The 25324-nt window shown below is 35.2% G+C and overlaps 1 protein-coding gene across 1 annotated transcript; it reads right to left on the bottom strand.

The window, feature by feature from the left end:
- Positions 1 to 14584: 14584 nt before the first annotated feature.
- On the bottom strand, positions 14585 to 23938 carry LOC105046024 (uncharacterized). The gene is made up of 6 exons (XM_010924501.4): positions 23672 to 23938; positions 17515 to 17691; positions 17023 to 17142; positions 16528 to 16707; positions 15703 to 15867; positions 14585 to 15354 (listed from the first exon to the last, which is right to left on the bottom strand). Exons 1-6 carry the CDS (start codon positions 23891 to 23893, stop codon positions 14836 to 14838), a joined length of 1383 nt encoding a protein of 460 aa, XP_010922803.2. The 5' UTR covers positions 23894 to 23938; the 3' UTR covers positions 14585 to 14835.
- Positions 23939 to 25324: the final 1386 nt, after the last annotated feature.

The raw sequence follows: 25324 nt of genomic DNA, 5'->3' as shown, positions 1-25324 counted from the left end.
CTCTCCCGACCCCGACCCAATCTGCATTTTAACTTTTATATATACAATAAATATTTTTTTTTATTTTTTTAAAATATTTTTTATCTAAAAATATTTTTTAAAATATTTTTTTTCTAAACAGACTCCGAACTCGACCCCCGCGACCCTCGCTCCTGCGGCACCGGTGCTGTCACCCACCCCGCACCGCCCGGGCTCAGCCCCCGCGACCCGCACTCCTGTGGTGCCACCGCCGTCATGCATCCCCCGCGACCCACCCCTCGTGGCGCCGCCGCCCTCTCCAACACCCCACGACCTGGATCCTAACTCAGATCCTGATCTAGATCCAACCCTCGATTCAATTCAGATCGTGATCCGAATTTTATTTTTATTAATCAAATAATAAAATATTTAGTTAATATTTTATTTTTTTTATTTTTTTTTTCTTATTCTTCCCCCCTCGTTTCTCTCTTCCCTTCCTCCCTCTCCGACTGCCCCGGCCTACCTTCCTCCCTCCCCATCGTGCAACCCCCTCCGCCCCTCGAACCCCCGACCCCCATGTCGCTCGCAGCTGCTCATCCCCACCCCTGCAACCCCCTCCGCCCCCCGACCCCCAGACCCGTGTTGCCCCCGACCGCCCAACCCCACCCCTGCAACCCCCTCCGCCCCCTGATCCCCTCCCCATCCTCGTGTCACCCCCGACCGCCCACCCCCACCCTTGCAACCCCCTCTGCCCCCTGACCCCCTCCTCGCCCCCACGTTGCCTCCGGCAGCCCACCCCCACCCCCACCCCTGCAACCCTCTTCGCCCCTCGAACCCCCAACTCCGATGTCGCCCCTGGCCGTCCACCCCCACCCCCGCAACCCCCTTTGCCCCTCGGTGGCCCGATCAACCAGAAAAAAAAAGTGTGGGAAGAACCATTACCTATGGCGAACGGCAACGACGGCGGTGGAGAAGCCCACGGAATGGCAGCAAACGGCAACGGCGGCGGCGATGGTGGAGACGCGATCGTGGCGAGAAGAGAGGGGGTGAGAGCTCGGAGAGGGAGAGGAGAGAGGGAGGCTCGGTCAGAGAGGGGAGAGCTCGGAGAGAGGAGAGGGGAGAGGGAGGGGGGAGGAAGAGGATTTCATGCAAAGAGACGTCGAGTTGACGTCTAATAAATACAGAACTATTAGCGACAAAAATTTTCATCGCTAATACGATTATTAACGATAAAAAATAATTTTAATCGTCAATAAGTCTCATCAAAAAATTTTTCATTAAAAAATTTTTTTCTCTAAAAAAGAATTACCTAAAAAATTTATGAAATAAATTATTAACGATGGAAATAAAATTTTTTGTCATTAATAAAGCTATTAGCGATGGAAATTCAGTTTCCATTGTTAATAAATACCATCCAAAATTTTTTTTCTCTAAAAATTTTTAAAAAAATAAAAAATATTTTTAAAATAGTTTTACCGACGAAAATCTCTTTTCATTGCTAATAAATTTTTTTTATTAACAATTTTTGTTTCATAAAAATTGATTAAAATAATATTTTTAAAATATGATTGTCGAAGAAAAATAAATTTATGTCGTAAATATTTTTTTTTAAAAAAAATTTTAAAAAAAATTTAAAGATTATTTACAATGAAAATTTGATTTATATCATTAATAATTAAAAAAAAAATTTAAATTTTTTCAGTGTAAAAAAAATCTTTTCAATAACAATTCATAAAAAATTAATTTTAGATTTTTTCCATCAAGAATATTTTCCATCCAAAAAAATTTAACAAAAAAATGACATTAAAAAATATTCATAATGAAAAATAAAATTAATTTTTTTAATCTAAAAAATTTTTGATCTAAAAAAATTTTAAAATAATTTTATCAAAAAATTAATTTTTTATTAATAAAAATTATATAAATAGATAATTTATGATTTTTTTTGAAAAAATTTTTTTCTCTAAAAAAATTATATAAAAAATATAATTACAATAAAAAGTTCAATGTACGTCGCTAATAATTGTTATAAGAATAGCTCTTCGATTTCCACAATGGAATGTGCACTATGGGAGATCGATAACTTTAAGATTTTCAATCTTTAAGGAGCTCGTCTTCTTCTTGAAGTCTTCATTTTGAAAGTCGAAGTATGAGAATATCACAGTGATTCTGGGATCATGAGAGAAATTCATCAAAATTGAGATTTGGAGGATAGGATAGGGATAGAAAGTTCGAGTTCCAGAAGCTCATACATTGTATGCATGTGAGGATTGAGTTTGAGATATTTAAGAGAAATTGTGTGAACATCAAAGATTTAATAATTAACCAAAATCAAAGCAGACCTGCAGGTAATGTAAGTTGTGTTATAAAGCACAAGCTCATATTTATACTTTGCATTGTTAGGAAGATGAGTACTCGTATTGTTTATCTTCTCATGATTGAAACTCCTACAAAGATATATTTGAGCATCGCTCGATGCGAAAAGTACAGTATCTTTTGAGATCGTAGAAACTATGCTAGAATGCGCTACTTAAATATATGATTTTTGCATAAAAGAAGGCTCCTTTCATACAGTTTAAGGCAGACACTCCATCAGAAAGATTCATTGATATCACTAGTAACAGTGACAGCGATGAATGGATGAATTTTATGTCATAAATAAATGTATAGCTAATTTCATTCAAAAAGATCTATTCATTCTAATCCGCGAATATCACCCACTTTTATATGATTTTTTTATATAAAAAATTTGGTCTGGATCATAACTCATATTTACTTCTTTACTATGTAAAAGGATAAAAGATGTATACAGCTGCTACAAAAAAAGACATTAAGTTATCTTACACAAAATCAAGAATTTAAATTTTATAATTTTTTTAAATTTTTAATTTTTTATATATTGATGATGAAAATATTTTTATCATAAATAATTAAATATTTATGATGTAAATCTACTTTTTATTGTAAACTCTGAATTATATATGATGAAAAATTTTCATCACAAATAATAAGTAATTTTTAATTTTTTTTAGTTTTTAATTTTTTAAATATTGGTGATGAAAATATTTTCATCATAAATAATTAAGTATTTATGATGTAAATTTTTTTTATCATAAATATTTAATTATTTATGATAAAAATTTTTTATTGTAAATAATAAGTAATTTTTTATTTTTTTAACTATCTAATTTTTTTAACTATTCATGATAAAAATATTTTTATCATAAATAATAAAGTATTTATGATGGAATTTTTTTTATCTCAAATATTCAATTATTTATGATGAAATATTTTCATCAAAAATAATCTATAATTTTTAAATTTAATAAATTTTTTATTTTTTTAAATATTGGTGATGATAATATTTGCATTGAAAATAAACTTATTGATGATGAAAAAAATTTTCATCATAAATACTTAAATTATTTACGATAAAAATATTTTCATTGCTAATATTTAAAAATTTAAAATTAAAATAAATGAGATATTATTTATGATAAAAATATTCATCATAAATAATATATATTTATGATGAAAAATTTTTTTCATCACTAATATGCAACTATTTGTGATGAAAAATTAGTTTCATCGTAAATAGTGAATTATTTATGATGAATATTTTTATCATTGTAAATACCGTTAGCGACGATGAAAATATTTTTATCATAAATAATTTTATCACAAAAATACTCTTTTCTTGTAGTGTCCATTTCAATAGAGGATCGAACGACTGTTGTTTGCTTTTTAGCACTCCAAGAAATAGAATTGGGTCCCAAAAAAATATAAATAAATATAATATTGAACAAGAATAGTAAAAAATAAATTATATTTTAATGAATAGAATTATATCTCATACCATTATTACAAGAAAAGATTCAACAAAAAATATAGATCTACTCATCAATATTCATATCTTCCTCGATATGTAGGTCCTCCTCCGAATCACAATAATCGACTAATGTATCGTCTTCTATCTTTTTGTCATTTATGAACTGATCGTCACCCTCTGACTCATCAAGATTAAATACAAAATTAGTTTCAACTTTATTGGACGGCAGATCAGCCCTATTCAAAGAAGCTATTACAAGTTTTTCATCTACGAGAAGCTCGATTAATGCTTGTTCTTCCTCTTGAAAAGCTTCTTCTTCATGTAAATCTGAATTTTCATCCATCTTTAGTCAGGTTGGTATGTCATATACACCTCTAGATGTTATTCTTTGCACGATATGTCAATTACCTCGATACTTTAGATCCTTCAAATATATTATTTGTTTTGCTTGAGTTGCTAATATATACGGCTCATTCTGGTATCATGTTCGTGCAAAGTGTACACTGATAAAGTGTGGATCGATATGAATATCGATCTTTTTATTGCTAATATTCTACCATTCACACTGAAATAAGAATACAGAATTACTAGACCCATACTTCAGTTCTATGATATCTATCAGTACATCATAATATTTAATCTCTTCTTCTCCTTCATATCCTATTATAGCAATCTCACTATTCTGGATCCGTCGTTGCATCTCAAGCTCATTTGTGTGAAATCTCATTCCTTCTATCCATCATATATCTGGAGAACAGTAGACAGATAACTACTGAGTACCACATAATGAAACAAAATATCAACTATTAACAATAATAAGATTATTACTTTTTCAAAAAGTCCGAATATGGAACATCCAAGAATCGATCTCGATCAAAATCGACTCTTGAACGAAAATCTATGGTTCAATGCTATTTAATTACTATCTCTGAACATACATTCAAAGATGAATTTTTAATTTATCAAAAAAAGTAATTCTGTATTGAAAATTTTTCATCAAAAATTTCAGTAGAGTTTTCTCTGAAATAAAAATATTTTTTATATTTAATTATAATGAGCAAAAGCATACAAAACAGTACATAAAATAATTAAATTATAATAAGTAAAAGTAATATGCATTATGCTATTGGAATAATAAAAAATTTATAAATTTTAGCAGTAACACTAAAAAATTTATACAATAAATATAAAATAAACTATAAGAAGTTGAACATGTAAAATAATATTAATATAAAATAATAACACGAAATCCAATCCTGCATCGAATATCCTCCGCTCCCTTTCCCTCATCTTCCAAATTCACCAAAAGCAGCACCGTGGAGGCAGTCCCGCAGATAGGGCTGGAAGTAGGTCGGACCGCTGGGAGACCCATCGGGTCGGCCCGAAGCTCATCGGATCGGGCTTTGGACTTGATCCCAAACCATTCAGGTTAGGCTCTAGCCAAAAAAATAGAGCCCGTTTGGCCATCGGGCTGGGCTCGAGCAGACATTTGGCCCGACCCAGAGTCGACCCAATTGGGTTCGGGTCGATTATCCCCTCTCTCTCCCGACCCCGACCCAATCTGCATTTTAACTTTTATATATACAATAAATATTTTTTTTATTTTTTTAAAATATTTTTTATCTAAAAATATTTTTTAAAATATTTTTTTTCTAAACAGACTCCGAACTCGACCCCCGCGACCCTCGCTCCTGCGGCGCCGGTGCTGTCACCCACCCCGCACCGCCCGGGCTCAGCCCCCGCGACCCCCACTCCTGTGGTGCCACCGCCGTCATGCATCCCCCGCGACCCACCCCTCGTGGCGCCGCCGCCCTCTCCAACGCCCCACGACCTGGATCCCAACTCAGATCCTGATTAGATCCTGATCTAGATCCAACCCTCGATTCAATTCAGATCGTGATCCAAATTTTATTTTTATTAATCAAATAATAAAATATTTAGTTAATATTTTATTTTATTTTATTTTTTTTTCTTTTTCTTATTCTTCCCCCTCGTTTCTCTCTTCCCTTCCTCCCTCTCCGACTGCCCTGGCCTACCTTCCTCCCTCCCCATCGTGCAACCCCCTCCGCCCCTCGAACCTCCGACCCCCATGTCGCTCGCAGCTGCTCATCCCCACCCCTGCAACCCCCTCCGCCCCCCGACCCCCCAGACCCGTGTTGCCCCCGACCGCCCAACCCCACCCCTGCAACCCCTCCGCCCCCTGATCCCCTCCCCATCCTCGTGTCACCCCCGACCGCCCACCCCACCCTTGCAACCCCCTCTGCCCCCTGACCCCCTCCTCGCCCCCACGTTGCCTCCGGCAGCCCACCCCCACCCCCACCCCTGCAACCCTCTTCGCCCCTCGAACCCCCAACTCCGATGTCGCCCCTGGCCGTCCACCCCCACCTCCGCAACCCCCTCTTCCCCTCGGTGGCCCGATCAACCAGGAAAAAAAAGTGTGGGAAGAACCATTACCTATGGCGAACGGCAACGACGGCGGTGGAGAAGCCCACGGAATGGCAGCAAACGGCAACGACGGCGGCGATGGTGGAGACGCGGTCGTGGCGAGAAGAGAGGGGGTGAGAGCTCGAAGAGGGAGAGGAGAGAGGATGGCTCGGTCAGAGAGGGGAGAGCTCGGAGAGAGGAGAGGGGAGAGGGAGGGGGGAGGAAGAGGATTTCATGCAAAGAGACGTCGAGTTGACGTCTAATAAATACAGAACTATTAGCGACAAAAATTTTCATCGCTAATATGATTATTAACGATAAAAAATAATTTTAATCATCAATAAGTCTCATCAAAAAAATTTTCATTAAAAAATTTTTTTCTCTAAAAAAGAATTACCTAAAAAATTTATGAAATAAATTATTAACGATGGAAATAAAATTTTTTGTCATTAATAAAGCTATTAGCGATGGAAATTCAGTTTCCATTGTTAATAAATACCATCCAAAATTTTTTTCTCTAAAAATTTTTAAAAAAATAAAAAAATATTTTTAAAATAGTTTTACCGATGAAAATCTCTTTTCATTGCTAATAATTTTTTTTTATTAACAATTTTTGTTTCATAAAAATTGATTAAAATAATATTTTTAAAACATGATTGTCGAAGAAAAATAAATTTATGTCGTAAATATTTTTTTTTAAAAAAAATTTTAAAAAAAAATTTAAAGATTATTTACGATGAAAATTTGATTTATATCATTAATAATTAAAAAAAAATTTAAATTTTTTCAGTGTAAAAAAAATCTTTTCAATAATAATTCATAAAAAATTAATTTTAGATTTTTTCCATCAAGAATATTTTCCATCCAAAAAAATTTAACAAAAAAATGACATTAAAAAATATTCATAATGAAAAATAAAATTAATTTTTTTAATCTAAAAAAATTTTGATCTAAAAAAATTTTAAAATAATTTTATCAAAAAATTAATTTTTTATTAATCAAAATTATATAAATAGATAATTTATGATTTTCTTTGAAATTTTTTTTTTCTCTAAAAAAATTATATAAAAAATATAATTACAATAAAAAGTTCAATGTACGTCGCTAATAATTGTTATAAGAATAGCTCTTCGATTTCCACAATGGAATGTGCACTATGGGAGATCGATAACTTTAAGATTTTCAATCTTTAAGGAGCTCGTATTCTTCTTGAAGTTTTCATTTTGGAAGTCGAAGTATGAGAATATCACAGTGATTCTGGGATCATGAGAGAAATTCATCAAAATTGAGATTTGGAGGATAGGATAGGGATAGAAAGTTCGAGGTCCAGAAGCTCATACATTGTATACATGTGAGGATTGAGCTTGAGATATTTAAGAGAAATTGTGTGAACATCAAAGATTTAATAATTAACCAAAATCAAAGCAGACCTGCAGGTAATGCAAGTTGTGTTATAAAGCACAAGCTCATATTTATACTTTGCATTGTTAGGAAGATGAGTACTCATATTGTTTATCTTCTCATGTTGAAACTCCTACAAAGATATATTTGAGCATTGCTCGATGCGAAAAGTACAGTATCTTTTGAGATCGTAGAAACTATGCTAGAATGCGCTACTTAAATATATGATTTTTGCATAAAAGAAGGCTCCTTTCATACAGTTTAAGGCAGACACTCCATCAGAAAGATTCATTGATATCACTAGTAACAGTGACAGCGATGAATGGATGAATTTTATGTCATAAATAAATGTATAGCTAATTTCATTCAAAAAGATCTATTCATTCTAATCCACGAATATCACCCACTTTTATATGATTTTTTTATATAAAAAATTTGGTCTGGATCATAACTCATATTTACTTCTTTACTATGTAAAAGGATAAAAGATGTATACAGCTGCTATAAAAAAAGATATTAAGTTATCTTACACAAAATCAAGAATTTAAATTTTATGATTTTTTTAAATTTTTAATTTTTTATATATTGGTGATGAAAATATTTTTATCATAAATAATTAAATATTTATGATGTAAATCTACTTTTCATTGTAAACTCTGAATTATATATGATGAAAAATTTTCATCACAAATAATAAGTAATTTTTAATTTTTTTTAGTTTTTAATTTTTTAAATATTGGTGATGAAAATATTTTCATCATAAATAATTAAGTATTTATGATGTAATTTTTTTTCATCATAAATATTTAATTATTTATGATAAAATTTTTTTATTGTAAATAATAAGTAATTTTTTATTTTTTTAACTATCTAATTTTTTTAACTATTCATGATAAAAATATTTTTATCATAAATAATAAAGTATTTATGATGGAATTTTTTTTATCTCAAATATTCAATTATTTATGATGAAATATTTTCATCAAAAATAATCTATAATTTTTAAATTTAATAAATTTTTTATTTTTTTAAATATTGGTGATGATAATATTTGCATTGGAAATAAACTTATTGATGATGAAAAAAATTTTCATCATAAATACTTAAATTATTTACGATAAAAATATTTTCATTGCTAATATTTAAAAATTTAAAATTAAAATAAATGAGATATTATTTATGATAAAAATATTCATCATAAATAATATATATTTATGATGAAAAATTTTTTTCATCACTAATATGCAACTATTTGTGATGAAAAATTAGTTTCATCGTAAATAGTGAATTATTTATGATGAATATTTTTATCATTGTAAATACCGTTAGCGACGATGAAAATATTTTTATCGTAAATAATTTTATCATAAAAATACTCTTTTCTTGTAGTGTCCATTTCAATAGAGGATCGAACGACTGTTGTTTGCTTTTTAGCACTCCAAGAAATAGAATTGGGTCCCAAAAAAATATAAAAATCACTTATGGAGCAACTATCAATGGGGCTGTCAGCCCAATTTATATTTGAGTATGCAACCAAATTTAATGGGTTCTTATTTGTTCGATCCACTTGGATGCTAAAAAAATATGATAGTAAGCCCATATTCTTTATCTTAAATGATTCAGCAAGTTCTATAATAAGCTTGCGAAGAGCAATGTTATTATTGCCAATGAAACTAATATCACAACATAAAGAAAAAGATATAATATAGTATTGTTATCATGATATATAAATAATGAAAGAACAGATTGTGAAATAACAAATTCCAACTCTATAATTTTTGAGCTAAACTTTTCATACCAAGTACGAGGAGCTTGACAGAGTCCATAAATTGATTTGCGCATTTGACAGACATGAGTAGATTTTGATGGATCAATATAGCCAGGAGGTTGAGACATAAATACCATTTCTTGAAGATTATCATATAAAGAAGTACACTCTACATCAAATTGATGGAGTGGCTAGTTGTGAGTCAAAGTTATTGTGAGAATGGTTCTGATTGTAGTATGTTTAACCACCAGACCGAATGCCTCAATAAAATCAACTCCGGGTTATTGAAGAAAGCCTTTGGCAACCAAGTAAGCTTTATATTTTTGTTGATGGATCCATCCAGATTACATTTAATTTGAAATACCCACTTGCAACTGATAATGTTTATATTTTGCTGAACAAGGACAAGAGTCCAAATTTATTGATTCTGAAGAGATGTAAATTTGATATCCATGGCACATCTCCACTCTGGACTTTTTGAGGTTTTTGTATAATATGTTGGTTCAATAGGATAGGACAGAGTAAGAGAGGTTGGGAGAGGGTGGCATGTATGGTATAGTATTTTACATTTAGAGATATCAGATTGAGATCGAGTGGTTATGGGATGGGTGCACTATGGGTGATTGGTTGGTCTGGGAGGGGAGTTTGGAGATAGATAGTGGTATTGGTGGTAAAAAAAAATTAGGAAAAAGAAGGCAAGAAGTGGTTTTGTGTTGAGATGGTGGGATGGGTTCAATTGGGATGCTTGTATTATCATATGATATAGTAGTTGAATTGGATATTGTTGCCATAGAAGTATCTTGAGATTGACATGTTGTACCTGCAGAATGATCTAAAAATGTATGGTTATTGATAGTCCATTTAGTATCGGTACATACAGAGAGTTGAGGTAACCATATAGAAAGAGAGTCAGGAGTAGAAGTGGGGTTGTGAGAAGTTGATTGAGGTGGTGATGTGGTTGAAAAAGGAAAAACGTGTTCATTAAAAATAACATAACATGATATATAAATTGTCTTTTACTAAATCAAGGCATCTATATCTTTTGTGAATAGTGCTATATCTTAAGAAACAATATTTGGTGGATAGAAATACTAGTTTATTGGACTTGTATGGTCAGAGCCAAGAAAAACATAAGCAACTAAAAGCTAGTAAATCAAAATAATTGAGAGATTTTTGAAAAAGCTTTTCATATGGTAAAATTTTAAAATGAGAAACAATAGGCATTCGATTTATTAAATATACTGCAGTAAAAAAAGTTTATAAACAGAATTTTGAAGAAAGAAATACATGAGCAAGAAGTATAAGTCCAATTTCAACTATATGATGGTGTTTTCTTTTGATGATACCATTTTATTTCGGAGTATGGGGGTAAGAAAATTGGTGCATTATACTATGTAAAGATAGAAAATGCTTAAGAGTATTGATTTTGAACTCATCACCCCCATCTAAATGAAATATTTTAATTTTAGCATTAAATAAATTTTTGACTTGTATTTTAAAAGAGACAAAAATATCAAAGAAATTAGATTTATAATGCATAAGAAACAACCATGAATAATGCAAAAAATCATCAGCAAATAATACATAATAAGAGAAATGTGAGAATGAAAGTGTAGGGGAAGGCACCCAAACATCACAATATATTATTTCAATAAAATATTAAGAAGCTAAAATAGATAAATAAAATGATAATTTTTATTTTTTTCAAATTGACAAGATGAACATAGAGTTTGTCCTAATTTATTTAAAATTGAAAGAGAAGATAAAATGAGAAGATAAAATAAAGGATTGGATATTATTACTACAAGGCTCTAGAGGAAAGATGATGAGATTGGTGTTGGACCGAGCTAAAGAGCTACTAAAAGTTTGACTAATATAAACCATGAAGAGACCTACAAAAAAATTTCAAAATCAATATAATACCCTCCGATTTAGGACCTTCCGATGCTTAAGTCAGTTGGGGTCTTGAGAACAGATAGTGGATAACAGAGAATTGAAAGACAAGAAGAATGAATTTAGGTGGAAAGAGTGAGAACTTAATTTTTTTTAATAGGAGAGTTGAAATGAATTCAGTAGAGTCTCTACTCTATCAGTTTAGACTTATCTCTCACAGAGTACTCTGTCTTTCTTTGTACAGAGGAGCCTTGCCCAGGCTGTTAGGACAGTTTGTTAGGCCGTTAAGAATCTATTGGACCATTAATTTGTTATAACAGAATGGCCAGCTATAAGGAGGCTGTAGGTTGTTCATCCTCATAGAGATTAGCTATAGTATAGCTGAATAATAACTGATTCAGTATATCTGGTTCTAGATTACGTTGGTTTAGGGCAATGCCCTTGTTTGAAAATCCGTAGAAGGCTAAGCTGATCATAATGTTCCATCGAAAGCCAATCTGGATCGACTCAGATTGGTATCCAGTCAAACTGAAGGTTAAACTAGATTGGTATTTCATCGATCTGAGCCTGAAATAGACTTGGTCAATATAATTCTCAGATCAAAGATATAATGGCCCTTCTGATGATGCCACATGGCCAGAGGTCGGTTAGTTGTGTCAACAGATGTCATGAGATGGATGGCCGAGACAATGATGCCAAAGAACAATGGAGATGCGATAGCTAACATGGGTTGCAAGTGAATAAATTTTTGCAAGAAAATGGAAGGGATAAAGTCTATTCTTAATCATTCTATAGTACGACGTCATTCTTGATTTTTTGTCCTTGACAATAAAGCTAAATTCATCAAACAAAAAATAGTAGTTATTATCATAAAAAAAATGGTTTACAGACAAAAGATTTGTAGAGGTTTGAGGACAATGAAGAATATTAGATAAATAAAATTTATTTTTATGATTAGTGATGGAAGATGAACAAATATGAGATATAAACAAATCTTATCCAATGCCAACTTGGACACTGTCAGAACCACCATATTTGGATGAAATGGATAACTTGTGGAGATTAGTGGTGATGTGGTGAGTGTCAGTAGTGTCAGAATATCAAATATTATCATCAGTGAGTGAGGGAGCGACAGCCATAGCTGTAAGTTTCTTTGGAGCATAATACATATAATGATAGCAATCGATGGTGATGTGTCTAATCTTATTGTCAATTTTATAGGTTGGTCCAGTGGATTGTGAAGAGCGACCATGTGAGGAAAAGAAATGAACTTGCTGATTAGGAGATGGCAAGATGCCATCACTTGAAGGGTGATTCGATCATCAACCATTGTTATGATATAGATTATTTCCACGGTGAGTAGAACCACAGTCTGGATTGAATGCTTTAGTTAGTTTTGAGACAATAAATGTGGTTATAGATTACATGAAGGCCTCTTTCGTGAAACTAATTTCTTCACATATTAATAAAGTATGGAGTTCTTCAAGAGAAAGAGAACAGATACGAGCACGAACTCAAATTGAAGAAGAGAATAAGTGATAAGATGGAGGAAGTCCATCTAGAATACAGATAAGCAAATCATCATCACTTACTAGCAATCCACATGCAGCTAACTTATTGACAAAAATTTTAAATTGTTGAAGATAATCTTGCATAGAGGATGATCCTTTCTTAATGTGATGAAGCTGCCATTTCATAATCATGTTATGAGAAGGAGCAATGAATGCAAAGCGACGAGAAAGAGCATCCCAAGCTTGCTTGGCCGAGGTGGTTCCAATTGTATAAGGAAGAGCCGATTCTATAATGTAGTATTAATCCAAGAAAGAAGCATCTAATCACATTTATACTATAAAGTATAGGTTGGATGCATAAGAGAAGGTGGTGGAAGCAAGCCATCAATAAAAGGCATAAACTTATATCCCCATAGAATTGGTTCAAAGAGAGTCTTCCAAAGGAGATAGTTATTGCCATCAAGCTTGATTGGGATTAGATTTGAGATATTGGAGATGACAAGAGAGGTAGCGGGGGATGATTCGAGTTCGAATGAAGAATGTGATGTTACCGTTGGGATAGAAATTTTTGATGAGAAAAAGAGCTGAGTTTGGACAAGAAAGATAGTGATGTCAAGTTATGGCTCTAACATCGTGAAAGAAATACAATAAAAATGACTAAAAATCCTACTTAATTCCTTGAGATTTCTTTGAAAATAAGAAAGATATTTTAGCAACAATTCAAATTCAGAATTTGAATTTGAATAAAAAAAATAAAAGAAAAATAAAAAAAATGATTACAATAATAATTTAAATTCAAAATTCAATGATTAAATTTTCGATATTTCAGTAATAATTTAAATTTAAAATTTGAATTTGAATAAAGAAAAAGTAGGAGAAAAATAAAAATATGATTACAACAATAATTTAAATTCAAAATTCAAAGATTAAATTTTCAATTGAGATAATTTATGATATATTATTAATTACCACGAAATGACCATAGGAGTTTTACAAGTCACGTTTTACTCAAGGGCTGTTCAGTGCTGGACATACATACTTAGCATAAAATTATAATCATGATTAACAGGTCAACATATGCCTATTTTAACCAAGTAATGAAATTTGGGCTGGATTCTCCCAAGCCAATCAGCTCCCAATATGTGGGTTCGGATTGGATGTGGGCCCAATTAATAGCTAACCTTGAGCGGGAAGTTGTTTGGAATTCTGTCAAGCATGCTAACCTCATGTCAAGTTTGGTCAGATCCAAGGTTCCATGTAGCCAAAAACAAGTCCAGTAATCACAGATCTGATTGGAATTCTATCAAGCATGCTAACCTGAAGTAAGTTTGGTAAGGTACAAGGTTTCATGTAGCCAAAAAAAAAAAAAAAAATCCTGCTTTCTATTTCCCCACCCATCCAAATCGAACTCAAACCATGTTTTTGCAAAAGAGAGAGCTCGAATTTTCCCGACCAAATATTCTTCAGCCCAAATTGCATTTTTATTGAAAATTTTGGAGATTGGTCAGGTTAAAATTTCAGTGGAGAGTGCATACTAATTGAGTTGGTAAAGTTATTGGATATAGGTTCTTAGCAACCTGGGTTCAAAGCTCAAACCTTTCCCTCACTCGATTTCATCTGAGCCCTATAAGAGTACATTTTCTCACAAAGAAAGAGAAGGGCAAAAGCCCAAAGAACGACACAACATTACAGGAGCTAAATCCCAGCAACTAAAGAACCAGCGAGATCAGCAACAAATTTTTTTTCTCCCTGAAGCAGCCTTGGTCCAGTCAGAAAATAGTTAACAGTAGCCTAAATGTGGACATGAATTAGAATCTGAAAGCTTATGAATCACACCACTAAGCTTGAGTAGCAGTTACAGGACCACGGAAGATGGAACACAAGACCCAAGAAAAACCTACATTATTATCATGATTATATAAATAAAGATGACACAAATAAATGATGCTTTATAATTACAAACAATACGATCAAGAATGAATGAAATTCTACATGCACAAACAAAGCAAGCACACCCAAGTGGAGAAGGCTAGAAACGGTCCATTCAGATCTCAGGCGGGTGGGATGGGAGGCTGTCCGGTACCTCGAGCTGCTGGAGCCGGTGATGGACTCCTCTCCTGCTGCCTGGGACATTCAACCATTGAAGATGGCAATGGACTAAACTCCTGCTGCTTGCAGCCTTCAGCCTTTGGAGACAGTGATGGACTTGTCTCTGTGTCTGTAGGCACAGCCTTTGCAAGTACCTTAGGAGGAGATGTAGGATTAATTGGGGTTCTTGATGTGGAGCTTGCCTTCGGAGATGATGAAATAGTGGAGTCAGGAGCAGGAGAGGGAGTTCTAGAGAGCACAGGGGAGAGAAGTTCAGGTGCAGAACGATTTGATGAGTGGGATGGGATCTGGTAGACCTCTGTGACCTCTTCGATGCCCTCATCCAAGTAGACAACGTCCTGCATGGTAAGCTGATGGTATTCCACAATCTCCCTCAGGAATCGATTCTCTCGCGCATATAACGAGTTCTCATTTGCCAGCCTTGCCTTCTCAGCCAATAATGTCTCTAGCTGGAGACGTATCTGTGTCGACACACGATAACAAGCACCAGGAAAGAAATATAAATATAGTCATAAGATTTCGGGAGAGGAAAATGACACTAGAAATTCACTGCATGAGTGTTGCCATGCAGCCCCTTGTAAAACTTAAGATGGCATATCCATTTTTTGATGTAACCACCTTCCTCAGAAGTGATTAAGTAAATGATATCACAATTAAAAGCCAAAGCAGCCAGGCTGCATGCAGTGGAATAGTAAATTTAATGATATATATTCTATTCAGGTATTACGCCTACCCAAGAAAATAACACAAAAATTTCTGAACTGGAGCTGTTATGTTGGCTTGCAAAAGCCATAAGGGAACAGGCATACCAGATCATCATCTTCATGGTGAGTTCCCTTTTCACGGTTCTCTCTCAAGATTTTATTCTCTTCTTCAAGCTGAGAGCACCGTTGCTTCGCAAAAGCCAGATCTGCTTTGACTGTTTTTAGTTCCCGCAAAAGAAGTTTGGCCTTAGCAGCCATTGCATTTGCAACCTGCAACAATAAACAAAAGTCTGTTTGTTGTTTTGCAAAGGCAAAATATTGAAGATGTAATACTTCTTTGAGGAAAACCAAAGGTGTAATATTTGATATTAGCTTTTTATTGTTGGAAAATTTTTATTAAAAAAAAAAATCCAAAGCGAAATCTGCTATATAAAATTCTAATAAATTCGAAAATTTTATCAGGTACCAAGCAGCAAGAAACTGTTGCATAATACTTGCACCTTGATGGGCTAGACAAACCAAGGACAGACCTACTCTGCGACAATATGCTGATTAATGAGAGCAAATTCCATTCTGAAAGCACATAAGAGATGAGGATTCTTCCTGATTCTTAGGGGAACAATCTATTAGCAATATGCCTACCATCAAGATGAACTTAACTCATGAAGCATAGTTACCTATGCCACTTTTAAGCACTGATTGCATTCACGTCAGTCTTTACCTGAAACTTCCCCATTTTCAAAAGGCTTTACTGCTTTGAAGAATATTTCAATGTAACACATGCTTGGAATTGCAAATTTGAAAACTTGAGCAAATCATAAAAATGTTGAAAATAAGTTCTGTATGATGCACTATTTGACAAAATAATCCGGAATGACAAATGCAGAACTGCTTCCTATGTAATCCAGTGATACACAGTTGCCACCTTACATCGCGAGAAGCCTTCAGTTGTGTTTCTTGGTCAGTTTGAATCTGAGAGAGATTATTTGGAGCCAACAGATCTGAAGGCTGATCTTGTGTGCTGGAACCACTTGCTTTTCTCCTAATTTGCAGCTTCTTTGTTTCTTGAATGATATCAGCTGTTCTATTCTCCACAATTGTCAGGCCCTCCTGACAAAGGTAAGGAGCACAGAGGTACTTAAACTGAGAATGTAAACCAGAAATGTATGCTTAAAACAGAAATTTCAAAGTAATATCGGGATCTAGTTCCAGAATGCAGAACATAAACAGTTTATGAAAACAAAAAGAGGTATATGCGGTTACAAAACTATTACAAGTGACCCAACGATCTGATAATCACCAGGCTAACAAAGAAAGGATGCATTTAATATGAGCTGAGCACAACATTCCATTGTGGACTTGAACCACTATTGGAATCAAGGACAAAACCAAACGTCAAGACTCAAGAGCTCTTAGAGAACTTACTTCAAGTGCATGTCTGATTGTACCACCAATGTGATTAAGGGAAGAAGCAATTGAATCTGATCCTTTATGAAAGGCAGGCTTTTCTGCCTTCCGGTAGCCTTCAGAATAGGATCGATTGAACTGCCATCATCATATTTAAGTCAGAAAAGAAAAAACTTCAAATCCTATCTCCATAAATACAAGGCACAAAACAATGAAAAAGTAAAAAAGGACAATTATGCAAGGTTTGGCCTAATAATGGTGATTAAAATGAGCTATAATCAACCAGTTTAAACAACGATTTTTTTGTATATAAAATATGGAATGCTGCAAGCCTATAACTTGTTAAAATTTAAGCAAAGACTAATTTTCAAGCTCAGATTTCCCACAAGTTAAATACCATTCTTACGAAAAAAATTGGATGATCCAATTTCAGACCACTATTTCATTATACCAATATCAGCCTAATGAATTTATTGTTGAAAGAATTTGAATTTTCTTTCCAAGCCTCACCTGTCCACGTGTTGATGAGTCAAACATCTGGTGCTGGTTCCTGCCATGGTCATCAAACTGCTGCGCTGCATTATCATCTTCAAGAATTGCTTTAGCTTTTCTAGCCAAAACCCCCCAAAATCCATACTTAGCTTCATTCAAGCTTTTCATTGACGTGTATTCATAGGTATTTGAATCCTGCATGAAAAATTCCACAGACATGACAAAATGAAAAATTGAATATACACCTAATAAATTATTGTTACCACAATTCACAGGAAGCTAACAAGATACAGGAAAAAAAAAAGATTACTTTTTCAGTCTTTCACAAATCTTCTGAAAAAATAAGCAATAACAAACTTGTCCCATAAGAATTAATCCACCGAACATAGAAGATGTTCCGTTAAGGCCTAAGAATGATATTCAGTCTAAAAGATGATGAGGTCCTCTTATACTATAATTGTCTTCATCAAATCAAGCACTTTGAACTCGGAGCAAATCATTGCTAGACACACCAATCAGGCTAAGAAAAACAGAATGGCAAACCTAGGACGAAAAAGAAAAAGAAACACTTTCATTTTTTTTTAAAAAATTCTAATACAGCAATTAATGGCAGTACTGCTTTCTCTCCAAACCATTTAGACCAAAGTGCATAGTAGTTTAGACAACATGTTCTGTAGAGCTATCAGGTTCACACAGAAGTAAAAGCAAAAACAATACTACAATTAAAAAAAAAATTGCAGCCAATCAATTAATTTTCTGTTTGTCTTATATTTGCAAGAAATGAATGTAAGATTCCAAAAGCATCATATGATCACATAGACATCATCCCAACAAGAAAAACACTCGCAGTATCTCGTATCTCCTGGACTCAATCTAGTTCGAGTGTGTTCCTTCAATACTAATGATAGGTTTGGGTGAATAATAGATAACTGATTATTGACAAATAAGTAAAATGTCCTCATGCTCATTGCATGCATCAAAAGTATGTTCTGCGTTGATTGTTGAAAAAGAAAAAGGTTGAGGTACGCTTAAGCCCCCAAGGAACATAAGGCCAAACCAAAATAGGTCAGCAAGAAATATTCCAATATGATCACTCTCAATATGTAATACGCATGATATAGAAGAAAGGACAGACAGAGGAAAGCAATTAATATATGATGTTCAATATAGCTTATAGATTATAGTGCAATTCATTCTTTAAGACCAACAGGAAAATCTTATGAAACAACAACAAAACTGATAAGTTAAATGGATTATCACTTCAGCCAAAAATGCAATAATACAACATATAAAGCAAAGAGTTGAACTAATTTTATATAAAGGATAACCAGGTAAATGATAATAGTATGTGTGTGAGGAACTATATAGGCTCCTAAACAGATAAAGCTCGTCTAAAAAAAAGGGTGGTGGGGGGGGGGGAGAGAAGGATCAAGATGGGTGAAGATGACATATAAATTCCACAAGGATATTGTTAAAAAAAGTTCATAAAAAAACTGATTGACTACCATAAACATAAACAAATAAAGGAATCAAAAACCTGTTTAAGAGGACCTGGTTAAGGCTCATTGGTCATGGTTATAATCAAGTTCCACGAAGCCGGTACTAGAACCATGCTAGCTGGCCGGCGATACGAATCGATATGAATCCGTATCGGATCGGACCGGAGCGAACCGACATAGAAATGAAGAAAGGAATTGAGGAGACAAAGAGGGAAAGAGGAAGGAGGGAAGGAGAGGGAGGGGGAGGGAGGGAGAGGGGGGCCGGGGGAGATGCTGGCAGTGGCCATAAGTGGGCCGTGGGCATGCTTGGAGGGCCACTAAAGCCTTCGCTTCTTCTGCCAAATTACAGCCGAGAGAAAGAGAGATAAAGAGAATGGGGAGGGAAAGAAAAGGAGAGAAGAAAAGTTCGCATAGAGGCCGTCGGAGGGCCTCCGGTCGGCTGTCGTGGCCAACAGACTGCGAAAGCATGGCCTGTGGCTCCGTCGATGTGAAATAGGGGCAATCATCCATATTTCACAGGATATTTTTAAAGAATCCCAATCACAGTGAAGCCGACAATCGGTTTGCCGGCTTCACTATTTTTAAAAAATTTCGATCACAGTGAAGCCAACAATCGATTTGCCGGCTTCACTTAAGTGAAGTAAGTGAAGCCGGCAAATTCATTGCTGGCTTCACAATTCATCATCTTTTTTTTTAGGAAAAACCGATGAACAAGAACGATCGCCCCTAATCCACGGCCATGGCTTTGCCCACATCTTTTCCACCATTCAGTGGCCATCGCAGCCTCTCCACTGGCTACGCCTCCCTCCAGCATCCTCACTCTCCTCCTCTCTCCATCTTCCTTGATTAAACATTCTATCAAATGACATGGAGCCACAGAGGCCTCTGTGGCCCTCCGACGGCCTTGGTGGGCCACCGTTCGCCCTTCGACTGCGTCGTTCCCTCTTTTCCTCCCCTCCTCTCTCTCTCCCTCTCTTTCCCTCTCCCTCGTCTGGTGTTCCAATTCGGAAGACCGAACCATTCTGGTTTGCGTTCGATACGGCTCGAAACGTCCCAAACCATCCGGTTCAGGATGGTTCAGCAAATCATGGTCATAATTATGATTGCTATTAAAATTTCACTAGGAAGTTGATCAACATGTAGAGATAAAACCAAGCAGCAAAGAATGTGAAAATGACAATGATAAATAAAAAAGAAAAAAGAAAGGAAAGAAAAGCAAGCAAGGATGACACTCAGTTGCTTTCCCATCAAAACTGAAAAAAATGTTGATGGCAAGCAAAAGTTTGAACCACAACCAGGAAGTCAGATGATTTTTTCAAAGCATCTTCCAGCAACAAGTCCAAATTAAAGGTGAAAAACCACAACGAAGTCCCAAGATGCGGCATAAAGGTAAGATGGTCACAGCCAAGGATCATAAATTCACATGGATGTTCATCAATAATCAACAGTTAGCAGGCAACAACTAACAGCAGCCAGCAGCCATGCAATTGCATCTCTATTATAGTCAGAATGAACTTCATCATGGAAGGCAGAACCAATGATACGGTTCCTCAGCTATCACTGACACAACCAACTCATGAATTACAACAAAACTCCAACAACTCAAGTATACCACCAGCCATGCTAATTCCTAAATAAATCAGAAGGCATATTGCAACACAAGCTGCAATGCTTTCCACAAGTCCAACTGCAACCAGCACTCCCTCAACAGCCTCTCCTGCATGCTCTTTGCCACCCTCCTGGACCACCTTCAGCCCCCCTCCCCTTCTCTCCCAACATTCCTTCGCCCTATCTCACCTCTCTTTGACCTCCCCTCCCCCACCTTCTCCCGCCTCTTCATTGGCCTCTCCTCCCTGCTCTCTCCCACCTTCACTACAGTGGTGACAGCAACTCTGATGCAAGGGCCAAAGAGGATGGAAGAGAAAGCATAGAGGATGGAAGCCAATCCTTCACTGTCGGTTGTCGGAAAAGAATCAGAATGGGGCAGATATGAAATCCATGGATTTCCTCCAGCCCTTTTTTCTTCTTCTTTTTCTTAATTTCATCTGGAAATGGTGTTAAGTATTCTTTCTCCTCAAATTTCCTTTCCATTATATCCTGTTTGAGTGAGGACAACTAAACTGCACCCATACCAATATGCAAATGTACATAACCCCATAAATAAATCTCAATCTTCCGGTCATTTCCTCAAGTCTCTCTCTCTCTCTCTCTCTCTCTCTCACTCACTCACACACACACACATACACCCTGCTTTCCTTCTCTGCTTTTAACCATAGTTCAGATCAGGCTTGCTTCCAGTTAAATTTCATTGAAGAGTTTCAAAATTCAATAGGTCAAGTGACCTAAACATTCTCATTTGCATTCTTACTTTATACTTAGAATTCAACCAAATAACTTTTTCACTTTTTTGCCTTTGCTACAAAGTACAAACAAATGTTCTTCCATTACAATGGAAACTTTACAAACATACCAAATTACTCTATTACTTCCCAAGAATTGCACAAAAGAAAATAAAGGCATCTACTAGTAAACTTACCTTTTTTTCTCCTTCCATTTTAACCATAACTGTCTTAATCCAAGTTCCCATCTAAAATATGAACACTTTCCAAACCCTTTATCACAACTTCCATCCAACAACTCATAAACATACTTCTAGTACTTTGATACTAATCTGAGCCACTTTTACCTACATTACATCATCTAACTTATTTATTCATAAATATATTATTTTAGTCTTTTGTTCATTACCTTATCATTTGATAGGAAAATTCCAAAGACTCATTTGATGTACTAAACTTTGACCCTCTTAGTTTTACCAGGGTCCATCTGTAAACACTCATTTTCACTATGCCCTTCCATGTGCTCCCAAACTCTTTATTTTCCAACAAACCTGTCCATAAAAATGCTGGCATTGTTCAATAATATCACATTTAAGCTTACTAACATCCATTAATCATAAAGCACCAATAACTCACATCTCTTATTTAAATATCATTGTTTGCATCATAGATTTAAGAAACTTAGACAATCTTGTGAAGGTTCACTTGGCCCTCATTTTCATGCCACTAGCACTAAATTGAATTCCAAACTATTGCACCTGAGACAACTTACCATACCGTTTATTAGATTATCTGTATGTTAGTCTAAGTGTCTAACATGACAATTTTCTCACATAGGACCACATGATACAGAAATTACACAAGACACAGCTATGATGGCTTGAGTCCACCAAAAACAGAAGCTGATTTATGCCACAACAAAATGAATCTTCAATCATCATTGTCCTTGCATAGATATATAATGAACTATCAAAATGACTGTGGTCATGCATATCTTCCTAAATCATTCATGAATCATAAAGGAATCAAACAATGAAGATGTGACCATCCTTGAATTTTTTCAAGGAAAAATGTGACCGTCCTTGAATGCACATACTGAGGAGAATTATGGTGTCAACTCATCTCAACCAGAAACTGAGTAGTCCCAACACCATGAATTTTGATGCATGACCCTACGTCCATGTGCGTAATTTTTGACACAAATATAAATAAATAATTCTAAGGTGCAATATTTTGCATTTCATACTCAAATGTCAACTTAAAGTATAGTTGTGCATATCAAGAATATATGACCATCAGCTGATTAAGAAAACCGAGGTAATTGTGGATACAGGGAGATCACATGAAAAAACTTAAAGTTCTCACCGAAACTGGTTCGCACTTCACAAACTGAACATTTCTCCACCGGTTCCAAATCGATGATTCTATTGCCATCAATTTTAACATCTAGTATCCATTACCTTAATGACAAGAACACTAAAAATTCTCATCACCTAACTATCCCATAACCTATTCAAATCCACTAAAAATGACCTCTGTCAACTAAATAGGAAGTCAAAATCCAATCTCACAGGATTTGCAGGGCTGTAAGCTCAAAGTTTATGTTAGGGAATCTTTTGTCATAATCATTTTGTCTGTAGAAGACAATTAATCTAAATGAAACTAAAGACCAGATGTGCAAAAGGTCAAGCAATAAATATCAGAGTTATTGACTAATTCCCTAAGCAGTTGGATGCATACAGCCAAAACAGCATATTTCATCTAGACAGCAAAGAGACAACAGCAGAAACATTTCAACATCGACACAACTACATATAGTCAATCTCCACAATTTCCAATCCTTGTTATTTTCCCTATGTTAGTCAAAATAATTTATTGTAAAGATACTAAACTATCGCAAACTTTCAATATCACGAATCAATACTATCCAAAACAAGCATCTCTGTTTTTCGAATCTTTTTGTTTTTAAAATTAACTTATGAAACCAAAATAGCCATCAGCCTCCTTCTTCCAGCCGTTCCTTCATCAGTTGCCTTTATTCTTTCTCAAAATCAAGATGCATCTCGACCGATGGCAACTCAATTTACCAAAAGTTCCTCTTCCACAGCAACAACAAAAACCAGCTCACTAAATCGGACCAAAGGGAAAAAAAGCACCACTTCCAATCATATCCACCACGAATTCCTCAAATCTCTCACCATAAACTGGGATTCCAATCATCTACACGTGAACGAAACCTCTGATTCCCATCACTTTATACAAGGAGGCTAGGATCCGATCGAAATCAAATCTCCAGAACCAAAAGACGATCAAGAGAATAGATCGAATGGGACGAACCTGGGGGGGATTGGGACGATTGGATTCCCGGTAGGCGGAGGAGAAGGCGGATTCGCCATAAGCGGAGGAGAGGGAGGAATCGCGGTGGGCGGCGGAGGCGCGGATGGCCTGGGTGGCTAGCGACGACGGCGAAGACGGCGACGAGTCCTCCGGCGCCGGCGTAGATCGGAACTCCTCGAAGGTGGTGGCCCTGGGCGTGCCGTGCTTCCTCCGATACGCCATAGCCGACGCGAGGCGAAGAGACGCAAGAACCGGAATATTCGTAACTCCGCTTCTTTAAATGAACTCTCGCCGCGTTTGTAGCCTCGGACTGCGTGCAACGCCCCCCAATCGGACCGTCCATTCACTTAATGGAACACGAGAATGTGACTGGTGGGGATCACAGCGGCATACCAGATGAACGGTGATGGTGGTTCAATTTAATGGGATCAGGAGCGAGACCGCTAGACCCATTAACGCAACTGGTCAGGCACAGGTCCGGACCTGCTCAGGCTTTCGGACAATTTTAGTCAAGCCGGGATGGGTTAGGCTCATACTTGGACCCCGCTTAGATTCGTTAGTGCGTTTTTTTTTTGGGTGGGATAAACTACGAGAGCACATGGATTACTGGGAAAATAGAGACGAGAAACAGACAGCATTGAGAAGCATAAAAAAAGAACATACAGCAGCGAGAATAAATATAAGAGGATGTTTGATTGGAGGACTGGGAGTTTGAAATTGAAATTGAAATGAATAAATTTTATTCTAACTATTTGATTGGATGGAGTCTCATTTTGATTCTGATTTCAAGATGGAATGAGAATGGCTCAATCTATATAGAACTCAATTCCTATTTTTTTTATGAATTTAAATTTTTATTTTAATTTTAATTTTGATTTCAATTCTGATCACGAACCAAATGTTTTGAGAAATTTGACTATTTCGATTCTGATTCTAAGTCATTTTGATTTTCATTCTCATTTTGATTGCGAACAAAATACCTCTTAAATAGAGAAAGAGATAAGTATGCATGACTTATCAGAAACAAAGATGGGCAAGTCCTTCTAATTGTAGCAATTCCTACCTTCCTGGTGCAGAGTTACTGGTGGCTGGGTATGGTTTGAAAATTGCTGTGATAAATTTTCAAAGTGACAAAATCATCTTGGGAAGAGACTCAAAGCCCGTTTGAAACAATAGGTTCCTTTATGCTATAATGCCTACTTTCTCGGTCACCATATTATCCAGAAAGAAAACCAAATTGTTTGACTTCTTAGCAAATTATGCAAAATATAAAGTGCCATAAAGTAGTTTAAAATGATATTTTTCCTACTAATATTGTCTTTTTAATTAGACTGGATGCTCGAGGAATTGTTTTTATGAGATTGTAAGCTTCTTCACTCTTTCTTATCAATATATATATATATATATATATATATATATATATATATATATGTATGTATGTATGTATGTATGTATGTATGTATGTATATATATATATATATATATATATATATGTATGTACGTATGTATGTATGTATATATATATATAGCTTAAGAGAAAGTATTTTCTTTTCTTTTTTTTTTTATTCTTTTTTGCTTAAGAGTTGAGAAAGGATTTTTTTTTTTTAAAAAAAAAGAGGGGGGACATAGAAAGGATTATTTGATGAAAATATG

The sequence above is a fragment of the Elaeis guineensis genome, chromosome 5 (assembly GCF_000442705.2).
Source record: "Elaeis guineensis isolate ETL-2024a chromosome 5, EG11, whole genome shotgun sequence".
Taxonomy (NCBI): Eukaryota; Viridiplantae; Streptophyta; class Magnoliopsida; order Arecales; family Arecaceae; genus Elaeis; species Elaeis guineensis.
The sequence above is the reverse complement of the archived record's forward strand: the minus strand, read 5'-3'. Positions and strand labels throughout refer to the sequence as shown.